Source organism: Astatotilapia calliptera, chromosome 11 (assembly GCF_900246225.1).
Source record: "Astatotilapia calliptera chromosome 11, fAstCal1.2, whole genome shotgun sequence".
NCBI classification, from domain to species: Eukaryota; Metazoa; Chordata; class Actinopteri; order Cichliformes; family Cichlidae; genus Astatotilapia; species Astatotilapia calliptera.
Genome location: NC_039312.1, coordinates 20,271,915 through 20,296,968, shown reverse-complemented (window position 1 = coordinate 20,296,968; position 25,054 = coordinate 20,271,915). Strand labels below are relative to the sequence as shown.

At 41.1% G+C, this 25,054-nt stretch overlaps 3 protein-coding genes across 7 annotated transcripts; all 3 read left to right on the top strand.

The window, feature by feature from the left end:
* The first annotated feature begins 186 nt into the window (after positions 1-186).
* Positions 187-1,109, top strand: lenep (lens epithelial protein). The gene is made up of 2 exons (XM_026183861.1): positions 187-771; positions 919-1,109. Exon 1 carries the CDS (start codon positions 442-444, stop codon positions 634-636), a length of 195 nt encoding a protein of 64 aa, XP_026039646.1. The 5' UTR covers positions 187-441; the 3' UTR covers positions 637-771; positions 919-1,109.
* A 459-nt stretch (positions 1,110-1,568) lies between these two features.
* Positions 1,569-12,078, top strand: pbxip1b (pre-B-cell leukemia homeobox interacting protein 1b). Of its 5 annotated transcripts, none has more exons than XM_026185405.1 (11): positions 1,569-1,686; positions 3,429-3,507; positions 4,778-4,853; positions 5,725-5,795; positions 6,266-6,659; positions 7,421-7,663; positions 7,839-7,862; positions 8,438-8,490; positions 8,727-8,840; positions 8,990-9,080; positions 9,425-12,078. In XM_026185405.1, the coding sequence occupies exons 2-11, from the start codon at positions 3,457-3,459 to the stop codon at positions 10,966-10,968; spliced, it is 2,661 nt and encodes an 886-aa protein (XP_026041190.1). In that variant the 5' UTR covers positions 1,569-1,686; positions 3,429-3,456; the 3' UTR covers positions 10,969-12,078. The 5 variants fall into 5 exon arrangements, with proteins under 5 accessions (XP_026041190.1, XP_026041189.1, XP_026041187.1 ...); XM_026185404.1 differs by having other exon boundaries at positions 9,422-12,078; XM_026185402.1 differs by having other exon boundaries at positions 8,990-9,224.
* Positions 12,079-16,525: 4,447 nt separating this feature from the next.
* Positions 16,526-23,635, top strand: LOC113031456 (protein S100-A16). The gene is made up of 3 exons (XM_026183544.1): positions 16,526-16,686; positions 22,952-23,073; positions 23,184-23,635. The coding sequence occupies exons 2-3, from the start codon at positions 22,954-22,956 to the stop codon at positions 23,337-23,339; spliced, it is 276 nt and encodes a 91-aa protein (XP_026039329.1). The 5' UTR covers positions 16,526-16,686; positions 22,952-22,953; the 3' UTR covers positions 23,340-23,635.
* Positions 23,636-25,054: the final 1,419 nt, after the last annotated feature.

Below are 25,054 nucleotides of genomic sequence, written 5' to 3'. Positions count from 1 at the left end.
TTCAGCAGAGACTGAAACAAAGCACACACTACGAGAAAATATGAGCGTTTGTTGTACGCTGACCCGAACAAAGAGTGTGGTGTCGTGGCGAATGTGTTGGAGCTACTGGAACTCTCTTGTTTGTGGCTGGAACAGCAGGGGCTTATTCAGGGGGGCATCATACGACACATGGGAACTGAGTACAGCAAAGGTAAACAAGGTCTTTAATCAGTCAGCGGGCGTTTGAAACTAGAGGACAGTCCAGAAAATGCCAGATGTGGGTGGAGAGCGCTTGCAGTTTGTATAGGAGGTTATAAGTAGAGGAGTGAACAGTGCCGGGAATACGGAGCAGAGCTCAGCTGTTGCATGGGTCTCATCTGACTCCATTTGTCACAGCTCATCTTCCAGTTCTTCTCATCGACTGCCCTCCTCGTTGCATTTGTCTGGTCCCTCTGCACAGCCATGCACCCCCAGCGTCCTCTTCCCCAGGCCATGCCTTCCGCCTCTCTGGGACAGCACCTGCGGGACATGGCCATGGGCCTGGGACGAGGCAAGAACTTCCTGGGAGGAAACTTTGCCTACAGTTTTATCCAGTCGGTTAAAGAATGCCTCTATTTCCTCCTCTGCTGCTGGTGCATCAAAGAGATCCTGGACTGACAGACTGAGAGAAAAGGGTACATCAAGTGGTAGAGCACAGATTTTTCCTTGTTTCTCCACTGGGTCCTGTATTGTAATTTCAACCAGCTTTTATTTCATCAGAAATGGGAGTGTTATATGGTAAAGCCTTGGCAGGTATGACTTGTTTTGAATGACTGTTATGTATAAACTACATGCTTTAATTTATAGTGTTTAATAAATCTATCAATAATAATTTCAAAATCATAAAACCACTCAACCCTTTAACATTTTTTTGCTTTTTGTTTTTCGGTGTCTCTATAGGAAGGGAGGTCTTTTGGGGTTCGAGGAAGCTTGCCAGCAGGTTTCAAGATGATACAGACTTTATATCCGGACTGGGTTAGAGTTTTCTGAATTGTACCCTGATGATCTGAGATTCCCAGGACTGTGGCTCACCTGATGTTCACTGTACAACACAAAGTGGTGTGGCAATAAATAAAGGAACTCATAAACAGAAAAAATTATTACCTACATGTCTGAATTTTTGCTTCTTTTCTTTTGGTCATTTGATGATTAGGTAATTCTGCACAGACACCTTTAAAGGGAGAAAAATGCTTTGATCTTAAGTGTTAGTAATATAGCTTCTATGAAACAGTTTTAGCTTGCATCTAATGTGACTCTTGGTATTTCTTAAGTGAGTGTGCAAAAGAGCATTATTATTATCGCTAAACTGGAGGCTCTATTTATGATGGAAACCATCAACTCAAGCCTGTCTAATGTCAGGGTAGCAGTAGCAGTAACCTGTAGTATTAATTTTACATTAATTCAGCCTCCATCACTTACATATTTATACATATATACATGTCAATCAACTTAGAAGCTTTCCAGCCGAAGTGAAGCGACAACGATATCTTATTGGATGAGCGAGAGGCGGGACTAGAGCAAACGCGTTTTGTGATTGGGCGAGAAGAGCATGGCTCAGTAAGTTCTGGAGGCACGTTATAAGTTGTCAAGTTTGATGGGAAGAATCAAAGAAGTCCTAGCTTGCGTCTGTGGCGTCCTCTGAAGTCTAAAGTAAAGTGACAGACCACGGTAAGACCCACCTGTATTTTTGGTTGTATTACAAGATAACGACGTCTTTTCTAGTGTCGTTTCTTCTCCCTCTGTGTCGCAAACGTTCACGTTTTCCTGGTTGCTCGGCAGACGTCGTTGAAGTGGAAACGTTTTTTTAAGGACTAATCTCAACAACTTTCGGCTTGTGAAGCCTTTAGTAGCCTACTAACAGCGGCCCTCACCTCATGTGAGAAGTGATATTCCTGAGTTTAACCAGATGTTGTTGTCTTCTTTAAGGCCGTGTGACATTTCCTGTCGCAGGTTATGAACTTCTTCCAACTAACCCCGACCCTTTTTGCATAGTGATAAGAGCGGTCTGCTTTTAGCGGTGATGCTGTGTGGAGCTGGCTTTAGCTCGCAGCCCAGCGTTGGCTGTCCTCATGGAAAGTCTTGTAGTTTATCTCTTGACCTTTTTTGGTAATTTTTCCATGCAGAGGCAAAGACGCTGCAAAAAAGAAAAAGAAAAAAGATTAACAGTCTAGTCTCTGGAAGATATCACACACATGCAGATTAATGTCTGAAGAGATAAACTGAGATTAGACGCATGCACTGTGAAAGTATGATCTTGCACCGACTCCTACAGCTAGATCTTAAATTAAATGCTATTCGTACCGATCAGTGAATAAGATCAGAACAGGATGTTATTTTTTTTTCTCCCTCCCTTGTGTTGCATGTAAAATAATCCTTTTTAAAACTGTCCTTAGAATACATTTCTGCCTCTATTTTATTCCCCATGGCCATCTCCTGCATGCTCCCTCTGTCTGTCTCTAGTCAATCTCATGGTAGCTATATTTAGCTGGCATCTATTTAAACCATTCCACTATATCCTCCACAATGCTCCTTGGGCCCCAGGCTAGATTCAGTAGGCTTCTCTTGGGAGGCACTCGATTAGGAGACCTAAATAGCAGAGCTGGGAGAGAATTGAATTTGGGGAGTGAAGTGTGTCATTACCCAGACAGTGTGGTATTAACTTAAGTGCCTCGTTCTTTCAGAATTCATACAAAACTAGACTGGATGCATATAAATATGTCTCGCTGTTATGCTACCTTGTGTAATTTGAAAGGAAAAGCTTTATAAAAATCTAATACCTGACACTTCCACCTAACAAGGGGGTGACACTGAAGTGGTTACATGGGAGATGATTTTCTCAACTACTGTGGTGGCAGCTAAGATGAATGATTTTACTGTAAAATAAGTGATTCCAAAGCAGTGGGCAGATAGTGTACACCACAAATGTGCTCATTTGTAGACCTCTGTTTAAGAGACCAGTACCTTTGAAATGGACAGCCCATTGTAGTGCCGGGCTTAGTTACCCATGTCTCTGCCAAAACATTTCCCAGCTAGTCAAAAGCCAGGCTGGCCAAAAGGCTCATAGCACACATAAACTACTAATGAAGAACTGAATGCTCCCAGGGAATTAGACTTCCTGCTCACATACAAAATGCACACACTCGCACAAAGACCTCAGTAACACATTACAGTCAGACCTTTATTGGCAAAATGGGTGAGGCTGAGTAGTAGAGGCTTGTATTCAAATCGGGTAAACAATGAGCGTAAATTTCTTAAAGCTGCAGTCCTCATGTTGTTACTGTAATTGTAAGCTAGTGGCACATTGTTAGTTGTCTCTTCTGTAAGTCAAACTGTAAAATATGCATGGCTTTGATTCAGGGTGTACGTATATACGCTCTTCACATTGTTCTCTATGTTGTTCTTTGTTGCAGGAGAGACACGCAAAGTCTCTTGGGGGCCATGTCTGGCACTGGGAGTGCTAATAACAGCTGGACCATCCTAACTCCTGAGGTATCATCGCTCTGTATAGAGCACTGGAATACACAGGCTTTAAGCAAAATGCTTTATTAAAAAAACAAAATTACTGGTCTCAGTTTATTTTCTTTTGGTTACCTAAATATGAAGTTTGGTTTCTGTACTAAGTCTGTCTTGAGCTTTCTGATTTGACTAGTATTCAGGAAGGCAAACTATTATAAGATCTTCTCATTTGTGAGCCTGTTAAAGAGGGTGATGCTCAGTCACTCATTATTGTTATTATTCCAGTAACTAGATAGATAGATAGATAGATAGATAGATAGATAGAAGAAAGAATCTTGTTTTATCTTTAAAAGTTGTGGGTTATGTTGCCATATTTTCTCAGTAAGGACTCGTCCATAACTACAAATAACACATGTTGTGGGAAATTTAGTTATGCTTCATAAGTCTGAAAGAAAAAAATACATTGTAATATTAGATTTTTAATTCACTAAATATCAAAATTGGTGTTGAAAATGAAACACCTGTGAGGTTTCTTTGATTTTCAAGTGGTCTTAAAATTTTTTCAAGCTTTCTGAAGCTCTTTCAGACGCTGGCTGCTTTTTCACTCATTTTCAGTCCAGTTTTTGTAATTTAATGATTTTCTTTTTTTGATTATTTGTTAAGCCACTTAACACTTAATCATTATTGCATCAACAACATGATTTCCAGAGAGCTATTAGGGGAAAAATTTGGCAGATCTTGACATGGTGTGCAGTGTATCCTGACACAGGACCTGAAAGCATCTCTTTCTTCACTTGATCACTGAAGCCTCATCAGAAATGGCCTCAGTGAAAGGGTAGCTGTCAAGAGGCCATTCTTAAGAGATGGAAACGCAGAGAAAAGGTCGAGATATGCTGGATTACACAAGAACTGGACTGAAACTTATGGCAGCAAGTCTTATGGAGTGATAAATCCAAATGTAAAATTTTATGGGTCTCATCAAAACAGCAGTAATCCCAAACACACTGATGGTGCAGTAAAGGCATATTTGCATAGAAAAACAGTGGAACACTCAGCTATGAATTGGCCTCCACAGAGTCCAGACTTCAACATTTTTAAAGCAGCGTGGTATCATGTGGACAGAGAACAAAACAAAAGGCAGCCAACACCCAAAGAAGAGCTTTGAATGTCCTTCAAGAAGACTGCTTTTTGGTTTTATATAATGTGTGTTTGTACATTGCAGTAAATGACTGCACCCTGATGGGTGGCTTAATATTTTGCACAGCATTGGATTGTTCTCTGACTGGGTGTTTGTCTTTCTTAGGAAACTGCTGCTGAAACCCTGAAGCCTGTGATAATGGGGACGGAGTACCATGGAGAAAGCCATACAACTGCACCAGGTGCCTTCACATCCATTCCTTTTCTCAATCGCATATCCACATTAGGATCGGAGTATACCTGAAAATACTAACTTTTGTAGCAAGTGCATTTACCAAGTTTGGCAAACTGAATGTGCTTTCTCTGCTTTACAGGCAGTTTGTAAAGTGATTGCTTTGCACTCATTTGATGCTTTCCATGAGATGTGGATAAAGTTGTGAGTCTGGATTGACAAAGAGAATGACATTTGGCTGGCTTTCTTGTATTTTTCCTTGGAAATGTTTTGTTCTACCGCTAATGTCTTTTGAGGAGTGTTTGCATATTTAAAATGCAAAATTATACTTTTTTTTTTTTTTTTTTTTTTTTTTAACCTTTATTTCTGTTGATTGTGTGCAGAAATAAAGGTAAGTAAGGTTCCAAAGATGCATACATGCAAACATGGGTATTTACACACACATGTCAGTTGATTAATGCGAGCTGCTCTGCCTTGCACACAGAAAACATAAAGTGTGTGTTTCACTACATCAGTGTGTAGAGGTTCTTTAAATGATGGTTTGGGTTTAACGTATAAATTCAATTTTTACAAGAGTGTCTCAAAAATAGTTTTACTGGCTTGATGTAATATTCTGCAGTTAGTGCATTAGAGCTTTGAGCCTTCCAGCTATTATTGCAAAGTTATTACCTAAGCAATCAGAAACGACTGTAATCAAAGAAAACAACTGGTAAAGTAGAAAAAAATACACCTCATCACCACTGCTTTTCACCCTGCCTGTGCATACTGGGGGCAGGTGTTGGTGTCACGAGTAGGAATTGCTCCACTTCAAAGAGTCAGGATTGAAAAATGTTGAACTGCTGGCCTAAATGGCTCCCCTCCTGTGTCTGTGTTTGATCCAGGTTCTGGGGACAACAACCAGCCTGCAAATGGTGCAAAGTCTGCAGAAGGGCTCCCTGTGGAGAACTACCTAGTAAGGCAGCAATACATGCAATGTTCTGTTCTGTAACAGTACCATTTGTCACGCGGCTTTGCTGAATGTGTAGCCTTGATTGGCCAAAGAAAGCATTCTCCTCTCCCACGTTTTAATTTTCTAATAATCCCGGGGCTTGAATGATTGCTTATTTTTGAATGCTCAAAGAATAAATACTAAACCTATTTATAGTGTAGTGAGACTGGTTGATTCTAATTGGACAGAATTTGCCTTTTTTTTTTTTTTTCCAAGTAGCAGCGTTATCCTTCTCATTTGTTCCTCAGATTTGGAAAGTGACTCATTTCAGCTGTAGCTTAGAGACGGCGTTCTTCATGCTAAAGATAACACAACAATATTTCTGTTTTAAATAACATTTAAACCTTTAAGACCAAAGTTGGCTTTTAACCAAAAGTGCCAAACTATAAGAAGTGCAAAAACTTTTTTTATAATGACCTTATTCTTATATCCAGGTACCAAAAGAAAAAACAGCAGAGCTAAGTGGAGGCTTGAGTGCAGATCAGCCCACCTCTGTGCCCACTTCTGTCACGGATAACCCCATTCCTTCCTCTTTGGAAGTCTCCAGCAACTTGAACCATGGCAGTGATGAAGTCAGCCAGGCAGGAGGCCTACCTGAGGGCCCGGCGCAGAGCAGCTCTGACCCCGATTCATACTCTGACTCCTACACTCATGTAGCTCCTTCCCCTGATGAGCCCCCACTCTTACCGTTGAGCACAGAGACTCTTGGAGGTGCAGAGTGTGTGCAGATGGAAGGAACGCAGCATCTGCGAAATGAGGAGGAGCTAAAACAAGAAGGGGAGGAGTCAGATGCGTATCTAAAGACAACTGACTTGGGAAAAGAAACAGGTATGAACAGGGCGAAAGTCGGGTCATTATTACTTTAATATTAGAAAAACTTTATGTGTATGTCACTGTATACATGGCATGCAGCCTTTCTCTTCTGCTATTGGAGACTAAGCCACATGTTCTATTTGTGTTTGAAGTGTATTTGCTGGAACACCTGGTTATGGACTTTTTCAGTATCTGGGCCAGGAGGTTGTCTGGAGAGGCTGTGTGTGGAGGGGAGCATGATGTGACAGAAACCTTTAGTTACATGACACCCTGCAGAAGTAAATTGGCTTCAGAGGGACAGGAACCACTTAAAATATTTTGCAGTGTAGTGGTTTTGGTTTGTGTCACTTTTTACTGCTGCACCATCAAATGATTGGTCTTCTTTTACTCTGTTCTGCACTTTTTTTTTTTTTTTTTTTTTTTTTTCTTACAATTTGTGTTTAAAAAGTAAAGTTCAGCATTAGTGATGTCTTTACAGAGCCAGTTATATCATTGCTCTTTTCTTTCAAAGCCAGACTGATTTGTTGAGTTTAAATATAAGAAAGTGGAGCAAATTAACCAGCATACCCTGCTTAGCTGGAGTGCTATCTTATATCAGCTATATAAAAGCAAGAAATATCTGTACTGCAACTTTGTGCTTAAAATAATTACGCTGCTGGGGGTTGAAATTTCTGATTGCATATTGTTGTGGTGTTTTCAGTTTATATTTGAGGTGTTCCTGTAACTTAATTATTGGTAGAACTACACCTTAATACTGTTTTCTTTCACCCCTCCAGACCCCCATGCAGATTCAGAAGTGAGTCAGGAGAGAACCGAGAAGGCTGGTGAGGAGGGAGAGTCAGAGGTGAGGAAGAGAAGGTCCCTTTTAGCATCTCTGGAGCAGATTGGGAGAAGAGAAGAGGAAGAGGAAGTGGACGAATTTCAGCTCCCCCAGCGAGAAGACGACAGCGGGTTTTCTGTGAACAAGTGCATCCTAGGTGCTCTCATTCTGTTAGGCCTTGGCACCATTTTTTTCTCAGGTAGGCATGTTACAAAGGTTAACGTTTCTTTCTTTCTTTCTAATTAGATTTTTTTGGGAAGCTCTTTGCCTGTTTTAAAATTATATTTTAAAGGTAAAAGCTTAAAAGAATAGAAAGTAACTAACACTGGATTAGATGAAGGATGCTCCGAGACTGAGGTGTATTATACATGCAGGTATCTTCATGGATCTGGATGAGGGTAGGTTCTTTCTGTGTGTATGTGTGGGTCACTGATTTAATTAAGTCTTTGTTGGCCACAGCATGTTTGCATGTGTGAGGATGCATGCAGGAAAAAGCCTTTGCATGTAATACTTTGCAGAAAAAAAGCTTTCAAAGTTCTTTATGCTGTTAAATGTGGGGTTTTGTCCTGATACTTGGTGTAGGTGTTATCAAAAGGCAACCTTGTTGCTTTGAAGGGACCAAGAATGACAGTAAATATTAGCTTTAGAAGCCTGTAAGCTCAGTTTGTCACCTGATTTTGACGTACAGTTTGAAAAGCAAAGGCGTGAGAATGAGGTAAAGGTGAAAACAGGATTCATGAGGACTTCACCAAGGAATCCATCCTTTTTTTTTCTTTTTTTTTTTCTCTATTGCATTTACAAATGCATTTGTAATGAAGTGTATTATGAATGCTTCTTTTCTGCTCAGCTAAATTTCATTTTACTGTCAGAAACCTTAAGCATGTTGTTTCTGGGTAATTGCACATAGTTTGTTTGTTTTTTGCATGCTATTTTTAATTTATTACTCGCATTGAAACTAATATTTGCGTTGCAGAGAGCGACTATAGTACAAGGGATCTGAAAGATACAGAGCTACCAGGAAAACGGGTCAGTGTAATGTCTACTCTGTCTGTTTCTTCTAGTCTAACCTTTATTTACTGTATAATGAGTGGCAATTTAAAAAAAAAAAAAAAAAAAAAAAAATTAATTTTACTGTACAGTGACTTGTTCTTGTTCTTTCCCGTTCCATTAACACCTTTTTCTTCTCCACTCCTCCACCTGGCAATAGTTATTTTGAGAAGACTTCTAATATCTTGCAGATGTGTAATTCTGTTTGTTGACAGGAGTGGCTTAACCCAGAGGCTCCTCAGTCCCCACTAGATGCTGACAATTCAGAGCTTTTAAACAAGCTAGCCAAAGGGAATGAGCAGATTTCTGTGCTCCAAGCCCAACTTCAGGTGTGACTCCATTCTGTCTCTCACCTCGTCTCCTCTGCGTGTGTACAGTAATGCACATTTGTATAAATACATGTGTGTCTGTGGATAAAGGTGTCAGTGAGTGTGTGGTATTCTCACAGGACCCTCTTTTTCTGTTCTTCTTTAAACAGACACAGAACGAGGAGCTAAAAGTAGCCCAGGGACATGCAGCAGAGGGAGCAAAGGAGCGGCTGAGGTGGGAGGCGGTGGAGAAGGAAAACAGTAGGTTGAAGACAGAGATGGCTTCTCTTCCTGTCCTTCAGAAAGAGAATGAGAGGATGAAGAAAGAGCTGGAGTCATTCCCGGCCCTACAGAAAGAACTAGAAACTCTGAGATCCACTGTGACAGAATTAAAAGTCTCCTCAGGTACAAAGGGAGCAAGGGAGGAAGAAGGGAGGGGATGTGGAGGAGAGTAGGAGATATAGAAGGATGAGAGTTATAAGAAAGCTTGGGAGTAGATTAGTCATTTAGTGATTTGCTTTCTTCTCTCTGTTTTTGAAACGCAATGCACACTTGTATCTTTTTTTTCTTTTTCTAACTTTGACTTTTTGTGGTTGCTCCAGCAGGCAGTCAGACAACTCAAGCCTCCATGAAGCTCGCTACATTGCCCCCACCTGGTCAGCCAGAGGACAGCAAGCAGGAAACGGCTGGATCCACAGGGAGACAGACAAAGCATCCACGGGATGACCCAAAGCAGAAAAAGAAAGATGTGAAGAGAGATCGTTATGACTTGGGCGAGCAGAAAGAGGGAAAAGAGAGAAAAAAATCTGTAGGGATGGAAGGAGAGAAAAAGGGCCGTAAAGATGGCAGTAAAAAAGAATGGAAGAAGGAAAAACATGAGCAAGGAATGTCTGACAGGGAGAATGATAAGGAAGGTAGACTGAAGAGGCATAGTGAAGGGGAAAAACAGTGGAAGGAGAAAGACTGGAAGAAGGAGAAGACTAGCAGAGGTGATGAAGGAAAGCCATGGAAAGATGGGGAAGGAAAAAGAGAGCGGACAGAAAAGAGGGAGAAAAAAGAATGGAATGAAGATGTCGATAGGAAAAGACCAAAGCATGAGAAAGTGAATGAGGGAAAACAATTGGGAGGTAAGGAGGAGAACAAGCACTGGAAGGAAGGAAAGGATCGTGGGGGGAGACAGAAAGAACAAAAGGAATGGAAGAAGCTGAAAGATGGCTTCAAAGAAAGTGGCAAAGTGCAGTGGGAAGATAAAGAGTGGAAGGAGAAAGGAGAGAGAGAGTGGAGAAGAGGCACTGAGAGGGATGATAAAAATGACAAACTTCAGGGTAAAGTAGGGAAAGAAAAGGATGAAAGGAAACGGTGGGAAGGCAGTAAAAATCACGGCAAAGACGGATCGAGGGAAGATGACAGGAAGCGATGGAATGAACATGAGCGGAAGAGTCAAAATGGGAAACACGATAAGGAATGGAAGAGCAAGGACAAGAAGTGGGAACAGTCGAAACGGGAGCAATCGAAAGAGAGAGACGGGAGGAAGGAGAAGAAGCATAATGAAGACTGGAAAAAAGACAAATTGCAATTCCAGAAAAGCAAAGATGTATACAAGGTTAAAAATAATCATGGCAAAAAGGAAGAACATCAATACGGAGACCAAAAGCAGCCTCATACACACCGCAAACCCTCCATGGGGCAGCCTGAGTACTGGGTCCAGCAGAGAGAGCGTCTTCAGCACAGTCCTAAACCTTCACAGGAGTGCGACTCATTGGAGTCCTGTGCAAAGGCTGAGCGGCTGCTCCCTGTCCACTTACCCGAGTTTGAGGCCATCCTCCAAACCTATCTAGCTAAGGCAGAGCAGGCAGGTGTCGATGATTCCAAAAGAGAGGAGCTCAAAAAGCTGGCCACGCAGTTTTTTAAGGATGGCGTTTTTGTTCATGATCAGATGAGCTTTCAAGATTTTGTTGAAGATTTGAGCGATATTTTAGAAGACATGGTGGAAGAGGACGAGGATGGGGAACAAGATAGCGCTATAGAGGATGAAATGGAGGAGTTTGAGAGAGAAGTCATGAGAAAGTTTTCATTGCGAGGAGGTGGAGAGAAAGAGGAGAGAATCAAAGGGGACTGGAGAAAGGAGAGCGGACAAGGACGTGGCTGATGAAATGATAGAATTGATGGATCTGTCAAAAGTGGCTAAAAGGAGTCAGAGCGAGCGAGGGTTTACTCAAAGGGAACATTTCTTATTGGACCACAAAGGCTTAAAGTATACATTTATCAACCTGTCATGCTTTTTGCAGGACGACCTTTTGTGTTTTACCTCCATCTGCTGTCCACTTGTGGGTTTTTTTGTTTTGTTTGTTTTTGTTTTTGAGTGCTCATATGCAAACACTTAATGCACTGTTACATAGGAAGGGCTTGAACGTACATCGTGTGTGTGAAGTGCTGAGTCTGATATTTTAAGAATCTGCATCATACATCTTAGATGGTGACAGACAAATATTGCTAGCCTAAAACAGTCCCACTAAATGTATGAACATTTACTTACAGCTGTTTATTTGGGACCGACCACCTGCAGCTACTGTGAATGTCCGTTAGTGTGAAAGTCATTGCTATTCACAATTCTCTTACACTGTTGCTCTCAATAAGATTTCTAAAAGATGCTGCACAGTCTTATTCAAGCACCACACTTTCACTATTTTCTGCAAGCGGCACTGTGCACTTTTAAAATCTGCTTATTCGCTGATCATGGCTGATTTTGTTAATTAAGCATGGACTGCTGAACGACTTGAGCGAGGGTCTGTAGTCATGACACTTGTGTTTGTACATACATTATGCTTGTGTTTAGGAACTTGCTTAAATCTACAAATGTCTAATTAACTTATTTTATAGGTGAAATCTAGAGAATTGATGGGCACATGAGATTTTGACATGTTGAGCATGTTTATTGCTGTTCAGGTGTGGAGCTTGTGCAGATGTCCTTAAGTTATTGCTTTGTGATGACTGTAACATTTGTTTGTGGTTGGTGACGGTACTTAAGACATTTGTTTTCAAAAATACTTTCTTTATCTCTTTACGTGTGGATAAACTTATGAAATGTAGCAGATTTAAAGGCCTTCAGCACCATAGAGATTGTTTTGTTTTTTTTCTTCAAAGGTTGCCACACAGCGTGTGGTAGCACAGAGAACTTTAAATGTCATTACAGTTGTGTTTTCCCATGTTCTTGGCATTAAAAAATAATAAATGTAATTCCTCTCTGTGATGAATAATACTTGACTCTGTCTTCCTTTAACTCACCTGTTTAGTCTTTAAGAATACTTCCTGAAGTGTATGCTCGCTGTAACAAGTTCTCCATAGTGATGACAGATAAGCCACGGGCTCTTGCCACACACTGTATTTTTTTTCTACACTATTTACAGACTCAAACAGCTCCGACACTTTGCCCCAGCTGCAGCGCCACTGCCTTTTCAGTGCATTTCATTCGTGCGTCACTCCTCTGGGCCCACACAGACTATAAAGGAGGGATCATGATTAGTAGCTGTGTGCCAGCCTGCTCCACCTCTTTGTTCAAGCCATTAAACCACACCACATTGCCAAACTCATCTTATTAGATGCATTGAGCTCGGGGTGCCTTTGTTGCTGTGCCACACTGATACAGACAATTCTACAAGGTTGAGAACAAGAAGTTGTTTCTTAGTGAACATTTATCCTAATGTAGTCTGTCTGTACATCAACTGTTTCATTAACTTTGCTTCAGCAAATAGCAGCCTTTATACCTGCTTATTTTAAATTAATCTTAAATAGAGAAGAAATTAGGATATATATATATTTTTAATCTATTGTCCCTTCCTATTGTGTACATCCATCCATCCATCCATTTTTCTTAACTTTATCCAGCTGAGTCATCTCCTTGTCTGATATACACATTTCTTCCTTTGTCTTCAGCCAACAGTAGCATAGTTTCCGGTGGCATGCTCTTGGCCAACAGCACCAGAGGCGATCGTTAGTAGCCCGAGCTGCACCCAATCTGCTATGGAAATCTCATTCTTGATGATATTTGATTTGGCAAAGAATGCCCTTCCTGACACAACCCTCCCAATTTATCCTGGCTTGGGACTGGCACTAGGAGCAAACTGGAATGCACCACCACGAGCACCCTCACCCCATGTCTAGGTTTGGAATAAGTCAGAGGAGCTGGAGAGAATCTGTGCAGGCTCAGCATGGGGCCCAAAATAGCTGTGGATTTAAACACAGGACCTTCTTACTGTGAGGCCAACCACTGCATAACTACTGCATAAATGAATTAAGCTGTGAAATTTCATGTCCTAAGGGTCAAAGGTCGGCTTCACCACTACATGTCAATTTTCTAGAGAACATGTTTCAGGACAGTCTTTTACAAAATAACAGGCTGTGAACGTATTTACTTAAATTTGGTCAGAAACTGAACTGGTGACACTAATCTACTGAATTCACTTCATTTAATAATAAATGTGGACACATGTGGGCCTAAATTGATTGGTTGGGAATGGCCTACAACCCCAAGGCAGTAATTTAAGTTTATATTTAGCTTGAAACCTTTAGGCCTATGATGTTTGCCTCAAGGCCAAATGCTGGTGTTGTAGACTTAAGTAGCAATTTAGAACTTTAAGACATGTCCTCAGACAGAGATACACCTGCAGCTACAGTCCCAGGATATCAATCTTAAAACAACTAGAAGCATTGGCCCACTGTAAGCACCGATGCTTTTATAAGACTGTGTGTAGGGAAGCAATTTCCAGCCCCCTCACTAAGCCATTTATTTTGAGTTAGTTGCCACACTCTCCTTCCCCAATGACAGCCAAGGGAATGGAAGGAGGAGAACTAAATACTGCTTTTTCAAGTATAAGGGGATAAAGATGTGTGTGTCTGGGTGTGTGCGTCATACAGCAGAGAAACAAAAACTAGAAGAGGGGATATTTGGATGATAAAGCCGATGTGCTTGTTAGTGCTAACTGCCTCCCTAATATGCCAATTGTGCACATCCTGTCAGAGCTTTAGAGTTTAAAAAAAAAATTTTATGAGGTAAAACCCAAGTGCCTCATTCTCATCCTCATTCAAAAGTTTCCATATACAGACAGTATAATTATATACCTGATGTACTGCTCTACTTTTTGCTCTCCACAGCATTCTGCCCACATTTTCATACTCACAAGAAGCAAAGGAAATAAACTGTCTGTGCACTGGGATGACCCGCAAAAATGATTAAAAATAGTTCACAGGCAGCGCAGAATGTTAATGTTAACCTCGCTTAACTTCACTTCTCAGTCTTGTGGTGGTTTTCCTGAATGAGATGATGCATCTAGTAATCCATCCTTCTTCAAAGATTGGCTACAAGCTGTGTGTGCATCTGAAAACACAGCTGTGTCATGGAAAAACATTTGTGGTTTCTTTGGAAATATGGTTTACACTTTTAACAATTCCAATGATTTATCTACTTAATCCGTCAACAGCAGGGTACAAAAGGAGAAGAAAGACGTTTGTACTTACCAAATACCTACACACACACAGCTGGTGAGTTTCCACTGTCTTTTATTCCAAATCAATGTTAGAATTCTGTTGAACTTCAGTATATGCTTTTAAAAGAGTCGACCATTAAAGGCCTGTGCTGGCAGGGATGGTTCCTCTGACACGCTGAGCAGAGATGAGTTTTACAGACTGGTGTCATCAGAGCTCCTTAACTTCGTCAAGGTAAAATCAGTGCACAGTAGTTTCATTTGTACCTCTTATTCATTGATCTAATAGTCACAGCAGGTTGGTGGCTTTACTTAAGTATCTATTACATTTTCTATTTCTATAGATGCCTGTTTTCTTTTTTGCATTGACTATTGGTTCTGTACTTACAGACAGTTTATATGCGGATTTAGGCTGCAGGCTACTAACTGTTAGCACTTATTGTACGCTGACTACGCTGAAAAAAAGACCAGATGCAACACAAAGTACCATACTTAGATATCAGTTTGAAGACCCGCAGTTTCATTATTAAAGTATAATCAGGGATACTCAATTTACTCAAACTGAGTTTTGTTTCTCACGAAATTAATCATAAGGGGGAAGCTGATGTTATTAAGCGTTAGTCATCATCTATGTGAGCTCTCATCAACAGTTGCAGTCTTACTGGAGTTTTGAGTCATTTAACAGCTCTCCTGCCTGTGATCTTGACCATGAATGAGCAGTTGCATCATCTCATATTGGGACAGGATATTACTCTCCATTTAATGTTTCACACTAAATGTCCCCCCCCTCAAAAAAAAAAGTATTGCGTTGTTGAGACTGTCTTGTCTGTGCTCTACATGTTCGAAGGATAAAGGTCTGCTTTACCCACAGTGTGGAAAATTCCACATGCTTCTTCTTGTTTGAATAGTTGTAATAATCGCAATGACCACTAGATGGGGACAGAGTCAATAGAGTTCTGTGCCAAACCACTTCTGCTGATGAAGCATGATTTTTTTTTTAACTCGTTTGCATGCCAGTGTGTTCTGCTTGCCTCTGATCTCTCGCTCCATACACATGACCAGTGTTAACCGAATTTTTTGCATTATCCACGGACTGAGACGGTTCTTTTTTAATATTGGATACATGTGATTTCCTGTTTTCCTGCAGAAAGCTGATGACCCTGCTGCCATTGACCAACTTATGAGCTCATTGGACAAGAACAATGATGGAGAGCTCAACTTCTTGGAATTCTGGCAGCTGATTGGGCAACTTGCGAGCAAGCATGGGAGGTTTAGCCAATAAGAGTGTCCTCGGATACTCTTTCTTTCGCAGTTCTGTGTGTTACTGTGTCGCCTGTGTGCCATGTAGTTAAAAAAAAACGGGATTTCAGCCAGATGAAAAACACCCTAAAGCCCGTTTCAGTTTCACAGTCATGTGTTTTTAGTCAATACTTTGTGTTTCATTTCCACCTCCCATGTTTCAAGAGGCTCTCAGGTAGATTCAGTCACTTCACTTTTACATAACACTACACGGTTTCGGTAGTTTTAGAACAAATCCCAGCCCGCAGCGAAAACACACATGCTTTAAGCCCGGCGTGCTCACAGTCCTATGATGAAACTGCAGAATAGGAATGTAGTGTGTTACAGCCGCGTGTGTGTGTGCGTGTGTGTGCGTGCGTGCGTGCGCATTCCTGGCTTCCTAATTCCTGGAAATCATCATCTCCCCTCCGGACGCCAACAGAGGTGGTGTTTAGGGAAAAATCTGAATAAAATGTAACAGGATAGTTCTGTGTTCTCTGCTGTCCAGTCTTTCATTCGTTACTTTGTATGTGTGTGTGTGTGTGTGTGTGTGTGGGGGGGGGGGGGGGTCTTCTTTTTTGCTACATAACTCCATCTTTCCACTCTTTGAACCACTTTCAGGGTGTGGCTTGACTGCATCTGTCTGTTCGTAAGACTTTGAACACACACGCGCTTAAAACATGCGCGCGCTCTTGTCCCTACTTGTTGAGAGAAACTGTGTTGTGCCAGAAAAAAAGTACAATATAATATAATACATGTATATATTTAAAAAAATAGCAAAGATGCGGGTGTGAGTATAAAACAGAAGCAGAAAGGCCGCAAGTTTTTTGTAATCAAAAACGCTTTTTTAGACTCTTTTGTGGAACAACGGAAATCTTTGTTAAGAAAATATTGCTGCGTTGCTCAAGCTGCGCCTCTTTCCACATTCCTCCTCTCCCAGGCACACGCCCTAAAACTGTGAAAAAAACTGGCTTGAGTCAGAAGTTAAATCACGGAAAAGATATGTGTAGCTGCTTAATCTAGAGGAAGCCTTGCGAGGAGGATCTGAAAGAAAGAAGCAGAGCATTTGCTGAGACAGTTTATATAGGCTTTTGTTCTCGCTCTCAAAGGTGAGTGCTTTTTTCTCTCTCCATTACGAGTTCTCTTCATTAATAAATTCAGCTGTTTCTTTTTTAAATTGCGAGTTCAAACCTTTCTACTCAACACAAAAAATTTAAAACTTGAACTTATTTTCTGCACCGTGTCATCAATTTTCTATTACTTGCCAGCCTCTCTATTGTCATTACCCAGCTTGGTGGCCACAGGGATCGGGTTCATCTTCTTGGTAATGTAACCCCAATCCCTTTACACTTACACAGAAACCGGAGTCTCGAGTCGCGTTTACTTATTTATCTGCTGTGTGTCACTCCTGCCTGTGGTCACTCTACAAATTGTGAGGATTAGTTAGGGCTAAATGTAAATGTGCGACGTGGGCAAGCCCCTAACATCTCCGTTACGCGCGGCGCTTACTAGTTTTGGCGTGTGCGCCGAGGCTGTTATCGCCCCGTTAGTCAGTCATAATGTGACCGTTGTAACGACAGTCAGATTTGGCTCTCATCACTGTGAATTATTAACGTTATGATAAGACTCCGGTAGTGAGACTCGAATGGCTTCGACCCGGTGTAGTTAATGAAGCAGAGGAGAAATAGCGACCTGGGCGATGACAGGTATGCTCACGGGGGAAGTGAGTCAGTCACACCTAGTGCAAACAACACGACCAGGGTGGAGCTGGTCACCCACAAGGATCAATGGTTGCTCACGTCCGTTGCCATCGCAGAAGAAGACGGAAAAAAAAGAGAGAGATCCGTTTGGTCTGAGATGGGAAGCATGCTCAAACTTTCTCGGTTTTCGCGTTCTCAGTTTGCCTTCTTTAGTGGAGTAGTGAGGGGTGGGTTAGATGGACTTACTGGGTTAAAACTGGTTTGCACATGACAAGTCTCATCTAGTTTCAGCGCTCATTACCTCACATTACCTCACATTACCTCCCTCTCTTTTGCTAGGTCTGCTCAATATTCATGTTATTCCGTTAATTCAGGAGTTCATGTAGCTACAGTGTGTATGCAGCCCATTAAGGGAGCTTAATGGGCTGCATGTTATAATACACCGGTGATATAAAAAATAACTGTCATTATTAATTTATTTAATATTTATTGTTTAAAACTTGAATTCTTCTTTTTTTTCTTTTGTGAGTGCTGGATGATTTTGTAACTTTAGGCTTCTAAAGATGTTTAAAACAGGAAAATCTAGCTCTTCTCTTCTCTTACTGGTAATAATCCATGATGCTCACAAGCACATTAGCAGCTGCTGAACCACTCTGTGTAAAATGCAAAAAAAATGTCATTAAAAAAAAACCCTCATACCAACAATATGAAAAGTATATTCCTGTTCAAATGTCTGTATCAGATGTTTCAATTTCCATTTAATCATTACACTTGCAACTGACAAATCACTAGAAAACACATTGCTTCTGTTTGACAACTAACTGCCTTCTCTCTAATCACCATCTCCACACTCAGAGTTGGAATGTGTATGCACTAAGAGCTTGTACAAGAGCCACGATTGTCGTCATTACACGCTCCCTGCCCTTATCAGACAAATACGGCCCTGCCACATGTTCCTTTCTACTCATTTTGGATTTTTGTGGCCCTGATGTCTCCGGTTCATACTGGAGCCTTCTTGGTTTTCTGCTCATCTTGTTACATTCAGGAGAGATGCTAATGGATTGTGGCCTGTCGAGCATTTTGATATATGGCCTGTAAACAGCCTGCTCCCGAGCTGTTTGACTTGTGGAGGATGTTAGGAAGGTGTTAAGACAATTATAGTAACGTATTAAATAATAATGAGCAGCAGGCTGATGACAGATGCTAACTTGAATGTTGAAAAGAGTTGTGTGTGTGTGTGTCAGTGTGTGCTGGCATGGCAGGGAGACATGAAACAAAATCCAGGGTTTGGGTGCCTGCTCTCATTCACCCAGTAATTAGGTTAATGCAACAGAAGTCCTAATTGGCATTGTCCTTCTTTAGATGAGTGTGTTTCTGCATATGTGTGTGTGCTTTTCCGTCTTTCTGTATGTCTATGTGTTCTCGTGTGGGCCAGAGTAGGTGAGTAGTGTGAGCGGTGAGGCATGACATCAGTGTCAGATGGGAGATTTACCAGCTTCTAAAGTTACCTCAGCAACATCACTCCAGGCACCAATGATTATTACCCATCCAGTGTCCACTGCTGCTTTGTGGTAGTTTCCAATACACACTGGAAATCCTGCAGCAAGACCTCGCCCCCACGCTGCTGAGATACTTATCAATGCTGCTCAAGTATCTTCAGCTTTCATTCAGGGCTTTTGTTTTCTGCGAGCCATTGCCTTGGAATTCTACTTTGTTGAGACAAGAGAAAACTTCATGGGAGTGACCTTAAAAGACCCCTGTGTTAGTCAAATTGTGCTTGGAAACATAATGTGCACATGCAACAGAAAATAACTGAAAATCTCCCTGATTAATCTGCATAGTAATTGTGTACTTCAGTCAAATTACTATGGTTATTTCTTTGTGTTGTTTTTTACATGTTATTTTTTGTTAGTTGTTTATTTGTTAGAGGTACAGGGCTCTGACGTGGCCCCAGATCTTTTTTTTTTTTTTTTTTTTACCACAATTACTTGTAATCCTTTGCAGCTGGGAGCAGTTCCTGCCTTTTCTTGGTGCGTTGCATTTTAAATAAAAAGCATGCACCACCAGCTCATTTGAGAATATATATGCATATATATAAATATATGTATATATATCATCTCTGTGTCACACATGAAACCACAGACATTTTCACAGCAGATATTTGTCACAGTGGGGAAAGCACCAGTGTTCCTAATAATGGCACGGCTATGTTGAAATGTCTCAGAAAACCCTGACAGTGTGACAGTGAGCCGGGACTCTGTAACTGCAGTGTCTAAATGTTATTTTATCATCATTAATTACAGTATTTTAAATAGTTGTTTTTATTATTGTGCCTGCTTTTAAAAACAGACTAATGGAATTAATTAGTTGCATGCTTAAAATAGATCAGTAGAGTTTTGTTTTTTAGCTTTCTGTCATATTTCCAGTGTGTGCTGTGTTGATGTTGCTGTTTTTTTATTTATTAGAGCTACCGGATTTGGCATCCAGTGAGATTGTAAATGGTTTGCTTTTGGTTTGCTCAGTGAGTGCAGGATGTGACGTTGGCATTCAGGTTATCTGTTAGTGTTTGGCTCACTAGTTGGGTGACATATTTCAGTGCGTACTTGTGTTCCTACAGTGCGCGGTAGTGTGTGCTGCTGCAGTCGGGCATTAGGCAGTAATCTGATCTCGCAGCCTCCTGTTCGCTTTTGGGGATCAGATGTCCACCGTCAGAGATCACAGCTCCCATTGTGTTTACCTTTAGAGACTCCCCATCTCTTCAGCCTCCCCTCACTCCCTCTCTTTTGCTCTGTTTACCTCCACCAGCATCCAACCTGGGTCCCCTCATCGCTCCCCATTCCCCCTCTTCCCCTTCCGTGCTGACGTCAATTGTGTGTCTCACATTTTTGACACTTACATAAACCAATTTGAATGCACTTTCAAAATCCACTTGAACAATAATTTTCTAAAACTAAATATCAAACAAGGATTTTTTAAAAGGTATTTTAAGTGTTGTAGTTGAAAGAAGAAAAAAAAATTGTTATTCATTAAATTTTTTGTTTTTCTTTGTTTAATTGTTTGCCCCTTGTCATGAACATGGAGTCTTGCGTGATGACAGAATGATGTGATGAAATGATATTGGTTTCATTTCTGCTAAAAAAGTTCTTTTTATTTAACATTAAAACAGTTACGACTGAACACATAAACATTGTTTTTAAAAAAAAAACTAAAAAAAACCCTCACATCGTTGAACTTTTTGATTAAAAAAGCAAGGCAAACGCTCAGAGGACGACATTCAGGCTTTTAAGGAGCCTGAGCTCAAGCAAGATGACAACAAGGCGGGGCTCTGAAGTTGTGGGAAAGGAAACATCAGCTCATCTACAGTGCACAGACCTTCACTGGTCTCAGCAGATTGAGGCAGCCTTCCTGCACGCTGTTTAACAGAAATCGCACATAATTTTCTCCTCTGATGTTGAAAAAGAATAATCTCATTTGTTACTTCAATGGACTGCCCAGTCTTGAAGAATATGTCTCAACTTATTAAATTAGCTATAATAAGGACTCGGTGTATCCGGATCCAAGTCATGGATTGGTCTGTTATTTATTTGTTGTAACAATGCTTCTTGGGAAATCTTATACCATTAAAGTCTGTTCATTTCCCCCTAAATAGTACCACATGGGTTGCGCCCATGAAAAAGTTGCCAAATCTTCTCTGCTAATGCCAAATAGCTTGTTCTGCTACTGACTCTTGTTTTGAACTTTTGGTACTCCAGTTCTGGCTATCAAGTGTCTAACTGTCTGTGATTAGCAGGCCTTGCTACAGCGGTCAACTGGTGTCTACTCCAAGCACGCCATGTTTGACTGATCTGAATTAGGCTTGTTCTATAGGACAACTTCAAGTGGGTGTTGCACAAAACCAATTTGCAGTATCATTTGGATTGTTCTTCAGTGCCATCTCCAAACTGAAGGCCAAGCTCCATCTAACAGGTTATATCAGAGTCAGGCCACGAAATAGACGTCCCAAGAAGGCTACTACATAAGAAGATCATTTCCTCACCCTATTAGCACTTAGGAACCAGAGGCAGCCTTTAACAGATTTGCAGTCAAGGTTTGCAGGACGGTATGGCCGAGGGGTCTCTACCCAGACAATCCAGAAAAGACAGCACACAGCCAGTCGCTGGTCTCATAGAACTGCCAGGAAGGCTGATATGACCATCCTTCATCACTGGTGCAGCAACCATTCTGATTGCTGCACCAATAGGGTAGAGGAGGTGTGATTTTGTGAGGCAGCATCTCCCTCACTGGATAAACATGGATTGTCGTCGTTGGAGGCACTCGCAATACAAAGATATCAAGATGAGGTTTAGCAACTGACCTCTGTGCTCGAACGTGACAACACTCGCTCCCACAGAGCAGGGTTTATCAGCGACTATCTGAAGAATTTGGGTGTGGAGAGGATGGAAGAACCTGCCTGCAGCCCTGACCTCAACACCGTTAAACACTTGTGGGATCAGCTTGTGCGCGCTGTTTGGGCCATAGCGTCCAACACAACCACACTGGCTGACTTGTGACAATTGCTGGTTGAAGAATGAGATGCCATCCCAGACCAAGCTGGACCAAGTTTGTGAGCAGCATGAGGAGGAGGTGCCAGGCTGTCGTGGCTGTGTATGGTTCTTCCGTATGCTACTGAGGCCCCTGCTTGTTAAATGAATAAATTGTTAAATTTCCACATTACACATTGCTTGTCATGACCATGGGTCACTTAATCCCAGCTCAGGCTCCTCAGAAGCTGGTATGTCCTCTGAGCTCTCGCCTTCCCGCCCTAACTTCTCAACCTTGTCCACCTCGTCCGCTGACATCTGTAAGTCTGACTTCGCTTCTACAAGTATGAGTAAAGTCCTTCCTGCCTCACTTGGTCCTCTGGTTTCTGAATGGGACAAATGGTTAAAAATGGGAGTTAGTAAGTCTTGCTGCCCACTGCAAAGGACACTGAGTAAAAGGTTTGTTTTTAGGGGGTTAGAAAATACTGTACATTTCTGCAATCCCACTGATGTGAAGTTAAGAATCTGACATTGAAGAAACAATTAGATTTTTAGCAATATTATCATATTATCTGCAAAAAATATATGAATAAATGAATGATCACTTAAGTTCCCTTGTCCCTAGAAAACGTGGAAGCTGCACCATTTTGAAAAGAAAGCACATGTTATCTGTTTGTCAAACTATTGCAAATGTGGCGTCAGAAGAAATCCCAGGATTTCCTCTTCACTTCTGTTCTTCCCACAGAGGACAAGAGGGTCTTAGGGGGATTTTTTTTCTGTCTGGGTTTTGCCTTTTTAAAATCATCAGTATTATAAATGACATGTTTGTCAATTTAAATACATCATAATATGCTTTATAATTTGGTTGTATGGAGTTAAAGGTCACATAGTTGTGCACAAGCCTTCCACAAACTCACAGCTGACATTACTCTTTTTCACAATCAGAACCAAACAAAGCATGAAATGCTCAATATGAAATAAGCGTCTCATCCACTCAATGCTCTGTTTAGTTTTTTGCATTATGATATTATTAAAGTTCACAGGAAAAGTATCTCATGGCACAGTGTTTGAGAGTCTGAGAGTCTTCTAAGATATGTCCTTATCTGTCCTAAATTCTCTTTTCTGCTTTGTCCTTGTCTCACTCTCTTATACAGATATGGAGTCCGCTATTAAGACGTTGGTGACCACGTTTGTTAAATCTTCCAGGGGGAAGGAGAACCTAGACAGCAAATCTTTCCAGAAACTGGTGGAGAAAAACCTCAGTGGTGTCATGGAAGTAAGTGTTTTGTGGTTGTCCGTCATGCTGCCAGTATATTAGAACATGAATTTAAAAGCAGTTGTAATCTCTAATCTCTTTAATATTTGTTTTATTGTTTTTAAACTCAGGATGCAAGCAACTCCTCTGCTGTTAAGGAGATGCAGAGGGGACTGGATGAAAACAGCGATGGAAAGGTCAGCTTCGAGGAATACCTTGCCCTGATAGGTTACTTGGCTAACTCCATGAGTCAGCGCAAGACTGAAAGCAATCCAGATTCATCGTAGATGCTCTTGAAGTTGCAGTATTTGGAGAGGATCTGCATTCAGCCATGTTTTTTTCTTTTTGAGCTTATTAAATGTCTTTTTTTTTTCATTTCCAAACATTCCAGCCACCATGTATACATCAGATCATAATGATTTTCTCTGAGATAGTTAACCGGCTATACTAGATCTTAATGTCTGTCCAAATGAACCTTTATGTAGTAACACTGTCACTGAAGGATTCTGAGCTGGTCTTTTTTATACCAATCCTACATTTTATACCAATGTTTTCAAAATAAAAGCTTTATATTAAAATTAAATTGTTTTTTTTTTGGTCTGTGGTTGCTGCTGTTGCACATTTGTCAGTCTTTTAAGATTTCACCTTTGAACCTCCCTTTCTCATATACATTTCCTTTCTTTCTACATGTGCGGAAGTACTTTATAAGTGCAGTAGTTTCTCTGTCATGATTTGACACTAATTGAATCATGCCCGCTCCTTTCCAGCAGCACTTGCTAAATATAGCTGCGACATCCCTGACTAGTCAAACTCAGCACCCTTTAGATGTATCACTTATTGCAACCTGATCCTGATATACAGTCTACACTTTCTATTGTGCACCACCCTTCACTCAGCAACTCTATACATTCGGTGTATACGAATGTGCACACACACTCCGTGCTACCCCCCTTACTGGCACAGTATGATGCTCCAAAGACTCATTAATGAGAAGATGCTTTACCATCACTGCACTTTAAAACATGATCTCTTCATATGAAAAGCTTTAATGTTTAATTTTAAGCACAAGCCTGTCTATCATTCATTCAGAAACGCAATTACTTTCATGGTCTTTGGCTCTCGCTCTCACCATTATCCAGATGTCTCCAAGTCCGGTGGATGCCTCACACGAACTATTTAAAGTATGTTTCTGTTCCAGTTCTCTGTTCTTGCTTCTCGGTTTTCTTCACGTGGTTTGTGTAAGGGTGGTGTGCAGCTTTAAAGGTGTGTCTTGAACTATTTCAAGAATTTTTTCTGTTCCTGTTCAAATATGTCTTTATTTGTGCTTTTTTTTTTTGCATGTATGGTGTATTTTGAAGCCAAAGGTGTGAACAAGCTTGTGAAAGTGCTCGTGTGTGTGTGTGTCCTCGCATTGTCATGTTCTCCTTTGTGTGGGGATTTCTCTGCATGACTGCCAGGTGCGATGGCTTCATTCATCGGTGCTACTCTGATCCTTCGGATAATATAACAAGCATGAGCCTCCGCCGCACCCCCCTCCTCCAGTGAACATCCTACCCCTACAATTAACCTAACAATGTTTTTGCTGCTTGAAACCAGGTGCTTTTGGATAAGCTATTGAGTTATTAATCTTTGCCTTGGTATAGCAGTATTTTAAGCACTTCCTGCAAGCCTTTCCTTTGTTTTGACATGAAGTACAAAGCGGTTGCACAACAGAGGAGCAGGGTAATCCACTATTTCAATAGCAACCTGTGACACGGTAAGCAATATGTCACTGTCACTGCACAACAGCCCATTGTGCTTGGAGCGCGCAGTTGGTCAAGTGAGTTTAGACAACGTATGAATATTTGGAAACAAATAGATCTTTTCTCCAGCACTTCTTCTCTTTTTAGTGAGTTTTCTTATTTCAACACATTTGAGCACATTAGGGCAGGTTTGGCTTGTAGACTTATTGTGAATACCTCAATTTACCTTAAGTCTTTCTGTAGCTGCAACCGGCTCTTGT